At 48.3% G+C, this 7,056-nt stretch overlaps 1 protein-coding gene across 1 annotated transcript; it reads right to left on the bottom strand.

Annotated features, from left to right (window-relative positions):
• Nucleotides 1–306: 306 nt before the first annotated feature.
• Nucleotides 307–2,650, bottom strand: NANOS1 (nanos C2HC-type zinc finger 1). Its single transcript, XM_089507817.1, has one exon. The coding sequence runs from the start codon at nt 2,454–2,456 to the stop codon at nt 1,548–1,550; it is 909 nt and encodes a 302-aa protein (XP_089363943.1). The 5' UTR covers nt 2,457–2,650; the 3' UTR covers nt 307–1,547.
• Between the last annotated feature and the right edge of the window lie 4,406 nt (nt 2,651–7,056).

Here is a 7,056-nt window from a genome sequence, read left to right as displayed (position 1 = left end):
TGGTAGAGTCTCCTTTGGAGGTTTTTAAACAGAGGCTGAATGGCCATTTGTCAGGGATGCTTTGATTCTGTGTTCCTGCGTGGCAGAGGGTTGGACTGGATGGCTCTTGAGGTCTCTTCCAGCTCTATGATTGTATGATACTGTATAGTGTGAATGGGCCCCTGGCAGGCACTCAGATATCCAAAAAGCCATAAATGCAGTACCTGCTCCTCGTATGACTTGTATTTAAAGGTCCAAAACTGTATGGCCTGGGAAGGAGAAAACTCCAAAGGAAAGAATAAGCTGACATCAGGTCTTTGTAACATCTTTACTTCCACTGTATAAAATCAACCAAGTCATCTCAGCTGGGCTACAGGAAGATAACTGAAATTTAAAGAAAGGCAAAGGGAGTGGTGGTGGTTGGAAGAGAAAAGGCAATGTATGAAACATGGGTGTTTTGTTTTGGTTTTTTTTGGGAACAGCAAAACAAAGGCAAAGCAAACATGCACTCAAAATAAAATCTGATTATGGAAGGATAAACAAAATAATTGCTTATCAATAAAAAAACTCCTGTCCCAACCTTTGTAACCAAATATTGCTTAGAAACAGTAAAGACATCAATTGGAACAAAACACCAGTCCAACAGTAAATTCATTGCTTTCTCAAGCCTTGTCTTGCCTCTTTTCTTACTCAGGGTAGGACATCCCCCCCACTTTAAACACACACGTAAAAAATAATCTTCATTTAGGTCACGTACATCTCAACAAGCCAAAGTCCATGTTGTTTTCTGACTTCTGCTTGAAAGTTGCTCTAAATGTTCATTTTCATTTAATTTTGTGATTATTTTTTTAAATAAAAAAGACTGCTCCTTTCCCCCAGCTGAAAGTTAACATGAAAGAAAAACGGCACCAGTGGGAGCAGACTCCTAAAAGGATCACCCTTAGCCCCTCCTCCCCCAATCCCATTTAAAAATTAGATTATATTTTTTACAATAAACAAATACAGTACCTGTCAAGGGCATTATTATTATTATTATTATTATCATTATTCTCAACCTTAAATTCATGAAGGAAGCCTGAAGGGGGTCTCCCCCCCTCCCCGGCTCCTAGGTATACAAACTAGAAACTATATTCGGATTATTTGGGATACAGAAAGTCAAGGAAACCGTCGTCACCGCATGGCCTACCGTCCTTGCGTCGCAATATATTAAGAGGAAAAATCATCATTTGGTAAAAGACCATTATTATTATTAATTATTATTATTTAAAAAATGTGATTCCCTAAGGGAAGTGTCCTTTATTTTTCTTCTTCTCTTTCTCCCTCCCTCCCCCCACTTGCTGTAGTAGCTTCAAAGAAATCTGTAGGCAAGGGAAGGAGGTGGAGAGGTATGGGTCCAATGTGGTCCACACCACCCAATCCAACCCAACCCTACCCAAGTCAACCCAACCCAACCCAACTTGACTTGAGTTGGGTTGAACTGGACTCAGCTCAACCCAGCTAAACCCAACTCAACCCAACCCAACCAAACCAACTCAACCCAACTGAACCCAATCCAAGCGGGGCCCCCCCTAGCGGACCTTCTTGCCCAGGAGGTGGTGGTGGTGGGGGGGGTGGTGGCGGGCGCCCTTGAGGGCCATGGGCTGCTTGGCCATTTTGGACAAGGGGCAGTACTTGATGGTGTGGGCATTGTCGCCGCTGGCCCCGCAGAGAGGGCAGGTGTAGCGCCTGAGGACCGGGCAGAGGACCCTCCCGTCGGGTCCCTTGAGGATGTGGGTCGTGTAGAGGGCCACCGCTTCCTTGTTGTTCCGGCAAAAGACGCAGACCTGCAAGTCCGGAGGCTGCCGGAGGAGGAGGCGATGGGCAGCGGGGCGGCCCCCCGGGAGAGGCAGGGCAGGAGGGCGCCCCCCCGGGGGAGGCAAGGGGGGCAGCAGCTGTCCTTCCCAGCCCCCTGGAGGGGACCGGTCTCGCCTTCCCAAGGGCTCTGATGCCCCACTGGAGAAGGGGCTCAAGTCGGCGAAGCGCTCCTCCAACAATCCCTCCACGGAAGGCTTCAGATGGTGATGGTGGTGGAACAAGTCCAAGTGGTGCAAATCCAGGGTGGTCCCAAAATAGTGGGTGCCCTCCTCTTCCTCCTCCTCCAAATCCTCCTCCTCCTCCTCCAAATCATCCTCCAAGACTTCTTCCTCCAAGTCTTCCTCCTCCTCCTCCTCTTCCTCTTCCTCCTGGACTCCGAAGACCCCCTTCTCCATCTCCATCTCCTTCTTGGGCTTCTTCTTCTCCTGGCTCTGGCTCACCGCCTGGGTGATCAAGGTGGCCAAGCCCAGGTAGTCGTTCCAGGAGCTGAAGGCGTTCCCGGAGGCCCCCGCCTTGGCCCCTTTGGCCCCATAGCTGGGGAAGAAGTCCCTGGGGGGCTGGGGGTGGTGGAGGTGGGGGTAGTGGGGGTGCTTCTCCAGCTTGGCCGGGTGGAAGGTCTCCATCCTGGGAGGAGCGAGGTCCTTGGCATCCAGAGGAGACCCCCCTCCTGGAAGGGGCAGGGAGGGAGGGGGCAAAAGCACAGCCCCCCAACTCTTCTCTTTCCCCTCCTCCTCTTCTCCTCCTGCTTCTCGTCCTTCCTCCTCCTGGCGCGTCTCCTTCTGCAAAGCTTTGGAGTGCGCACAGCTGCTGAAATAGATCCGCTCCCCAGGAAGGGAGGGCTTTGTGTGTGTGTGTGTTGGTGGGTGGGGGGTGGGAGAAGGCTCAGCCCAGGGGAGGGGCTCTCATTGGGCAACAGCCAAGCCCCAACGCTTGCCATTGGATGAGGAGGCTCCAGACCCCCGCCCCCCTTTCATCTCTTGCAGCTGGGAGGAGGGCTAGAGAAGGGCCAGGAGCAGGAGGGGCTCAGAGGGAGGGAAGGAGGGGAATGTGTACTCTCTCTTTCTTTCTCTCACACACTTATAGACAAAACAGTCTCTCACACACAAACACACTTCAGTCACCCACATTCTGGCTCCATCCACACTAGAGAAATAACCCGTTTTGGTACCGCTTTAACTCTTTTGTGGCTCAAGGCTATGGAATTTTGGGAGTTGGAGTTTGTTGTGGGGCTCAGAGCGGAGTCTCATACATTCACACACATAGAGTCTCAGACACTCCCTTTCTCTCACACACATTTTCTGACACACACACTCAGGCTCTCTCTCACACAGACACAACAAAGACACACACTCAGTCTCACACACGCCTTCACACACACACACCCTCTCTCATACATCCTGACACACACATTCAGTCTCTCTCAGAGATAGGACACACATTCTCTCACACAAAGACACACACACATTTTCACATACACATTCTCTCTCAGATACATACACAAAGATATATTCTGTCATACAAACACACACTCACAGTCACATACCCAGACACAACACTCACAATCACAAACTCAGTCTCACACAGAAACTCACACAGACAATCTCTCTCTCTCTCTCACACACACACACACACAGAGTGTCTCTCACACGCAGACACAATGCTCAAACTCTCACACATTCTCACACACACACTCAGTCTCTCTCACAGACATACACAACAAACACATTCACACTCAGTCTCATATACACTCTCTCTCTCTCTCTCTCTCTCTCTCACACACACTCAGTCCCTCACACACAGACACAATGCTCAAACGCACTTGCACACTCAGTCTCGCACACATTCACTCTCACACACACTCCCTCTTTCTTACACACATATAACACGCACATTCTCTCACACACACTCAGTCTCTCTCACACACAGACACAACAAACAAACACACTCACACTCAGTCTCACATATACATTCATTCTCTCTCTCTCTCTCTCTCTCTCTCTCTCTCTCTCTCTCTCTCTCTCACACACACACACACACACACACACACACACACACACGATAGTTAACCTCCCAACCTGTGGTCAGAGGATTTGTTTCTGCCCCCACCTTCAAAAAGCTCAGCTTTTATTTTTGCAAAGCCAAGGTCAACAACAACAACAACAACAACAACAACAACAACTATACTGCTTGTTGTTCATCTAAAGAATAATTTCTGTCAGGGAACCTCTCTCCTTGGAGGCGAGATGTTGGTGGCTCTTCCTTTCCCACCCAAAGCTCCTTGGAGCTGAGCTTTCCCTAGATAGCTGTAACCAGAGCTTCAAGTATCAGGAGAAAGACTTTGCAAGGGCTCCTTTGATCTGTGGGTTTTCCAGGGCTGCCTTAGGGCAGGGGGAAATCAGCATCTTGTCCAGAGATGGGGAGAGGAGGCATCAACTGTTGGCCTGTGCCCCTTAAGCAGAAGCACAAGGGTCTCTCCATCCCTTAAAGTGGAACCATCCCTTGCCAGAGAGCTCCTCCTCTTCATGCTTCAGCACTCTGGTATTTTACAAGAAAGCAAAAGACCCAATGCAGGCTGGTTGCATGTGCATGCCTGCATGCACATACCATCAGGAGTGCCGCTTATCCCATGGCTGCCCGGCATACTGTATTGAATTGTGGTTGTTCTCTGTGCATCCTGTTGTATAGCAAAATGGGAAAATCTCTATGGCTCATGTGGAGGAGCTGTGGGATAGACAGGGACAGAACAGAATAGAGTCAGAGCTGGAAGAGACAATAAAGATCATCTAGTCCAACTTCCTGCCATGCAGAAATACACAAAGCATCCCCAAACTTCCTAAAATTTAGATGGAATCTCTTTTCCTGTAGTTTGAATCCATTACTCCATGTCCTAGTCTCTGGAGCAGGAGAAAACAAGCATGCTCCATGATAATATTCTCAAAATGAAATCCCTTCATATTGGGGTGGTTAAATGTGTTAAATGCTGTTCTTTAGCTTTGGCGCAGGGGCGTGTCCCCTGGAATGCAGGAGATTCTGCATAGTTGCTCAACTTCTTCTATGTGCCTCCTCCTTTCAGGCACCATCCTTCTGACATTTACATCCTTGAGGCAAGATTGCTCATTGTTGTATGTCTTAAAGGTGTTTCCAACCTATGGAGACCCAAAGGCCATAATGCCACAGGACCTTCTGGCCAAGATTGTTTCAGAGAGCCTTTTCCTTTCTCTGAGGCTGAGAGAATGTGACTTGCACGAGGTTACCCAGTGGGTTTCTGTGGCTAAGTGGGAATCAGGACCCTAATCTCCAGAGTTGTAGTCCAACCCTCAAACCTTTATGTCACGCTGGTTCCTGGGCCACATTTTGCCCACCCCTGGTTCTTTCTCTTCCTACTTATTCTATACACTTATGGGTACAGTTATCATGTTACAATGACTACAACAGAGAGGATACAGAAAGAAACCAAATGGAGTATCTCTATTGCTTTCGTCAGATATCCTCAAGGGTGTGGAAAAGTTATTTTGGACAATAGCTCCCAGAATCCCCTGGTCACTCCCAGCATGGTCACTTCCCCCTTCCTCCTAGTGCTCTTTCTCCAAACTGCCACTCAATAGCATTTATCAGACAGGGTCTCTGCAGCTCAGATCTGGGGCTTCTGCGGATCGGGCGATTCGCATTCACGTGATAACGAGAATGTATTTTCATACCTGGTTGCTGTTCCGATGCCCTTCCGAACTGACGGGGAATCGAATCAAATGTGATGCGGATTCAGGCAAAGCGGAGTGAATGCAAATTGTATTTTCACACCAGTGCATACCATGGGGATTCAACGATTCAAACTGGGACCTTTGCGCATGCCCAGTGGGGCCCTGAAGGCATCCAGAACCTTTGCACTTGCGGGGTTAAGAAGGGAATCTGGCTCCACTTTCATGCGAATGCTAGCTGCACCTTTCTTCCTCCCTTCTACTTTCCCATTCCTGGCAGCCAAATTCAAAGGGTCTTCCGTGTCAGAGCCCCGATCCATTTCAGCCACATCGACATCTATCCCAGTGGTCCCCAAACTTTGACCTTTAAAGGATCCTGGACTTCAGTTCCAGAAGCCTTAGCCATGTTGGCCAATAGCCTGGGATTCTGGGAGCTGAAGTCCAAAAGCCCTTAAAGAGCTATATCTATATATATCTACATCCATCCTCCTGTCATTCAGTTGCCTTTTCTTAGGTTGCATCCACATTGGGGAGATAATCCAGTTTAACTCCAGTTTAACTGTCCTGGCTCAGTGCTATGGAATTCCGGGAACTGTAGTGTCCAGAGACATTGAGCCTTCTCTGCCAGAGAGCTCTGGTGCCTCAGCAAACTAATAACCTAAATTATTATTATTATTATAAAATAATCAATAATTACTATTATTTTAAAAATAAAGTTTTACTATTATGGGAGTTGGAGTTTGTTGTGGGGTCCTTGGCTCGAGGCTATGGAATTCTGGGAGTTCCATCTCTCCTTCCATCCTCATGTTTCATTTCCTTCACATCTATTTCAAAAACATTAGTATACATCCTTAGGATAGATGTACATGTGGATGAAATGGATGGGGGCTCTGACACGGAGGATCTCTTTGAATTTGGCTGCCAGGGATATGTGTGTATGTGTGTGAGAGAGAGAGAGGCAGGGAGGAAGAAAGCGCTCGCTGGCCAGGCTACTCCGCAAGAAGTTGCAGCGGGGAAGGAGAGGGAAGGAGAGAGAGAGCTCCAATGGAGCCCCGGTTGCCCTGAAAACGAAAAGGGCCACCGGAAGTAAATGGGGCAAATTGCAGCAGGGCATCATGGGAGATTTGCAACCCGGGGGTCTTGCGATGGTGTTCAGGAGCACAAGCAAATTGGGATTCCACACCAGACCAATTGGCAGTGAGATCGAACAGAGCCCCAATGCAAATCGCGTCAATCCACTTATTTAGCGCACTCGCCAAAACGTGCCAAAATGAGGAGCCAGTAAGGATTCAGTTCAGAAGTCCCATGGAAGGGGCTCACATTTGAAACTACCAGGTATGAAAATACATTCTCGTTATCACGTGAATGCGAATTGCCTGATCTGCAGAGGCCCCAGATCTGAGCTGCAAAGACCCCATCTGATAAACGCCATAATTAAGTCTTGATTTTCTCTCCATCCTGGTTCCATGAAGTACTGTTTCATCTGGTTTAGGCAATTCTTTATCCCTCCCATATTATATTGTTGTGT

The sequence above is a fragment of the Sceloporus occidentalis genome, unplaced genomic scaffold (genome assembly GCF_023333645.1).
Source record: "Sceloporus occidentalis isolate IW3139 unplaced genomic scaffold, rSceOcc1.0.p SCAF_2, whole genome shotgun sequence".
NCBI classification, from domain to species: domain Eukaryota; kingdom Metazoa; phylum Chordata; class Lepidosauria; order Squamata; family Phrynosomatidae; genus Sceloporus; species Sceloporus occidentalis.
The sequence above is the reverse complement of the archived record's forward strand: the minus strand, read 5'-3'. Positions and strand labels throughout refer to the sequence as shown.

Coding starts and splice junctions, on each gene's coding strand:
- NANOS1 (XM_089507817.1), bottom strand. CDS start 2,456: ATGGAGACCTTCCACCCGGCCAAGCTGGAGAAGCACCCCCACTACCCC.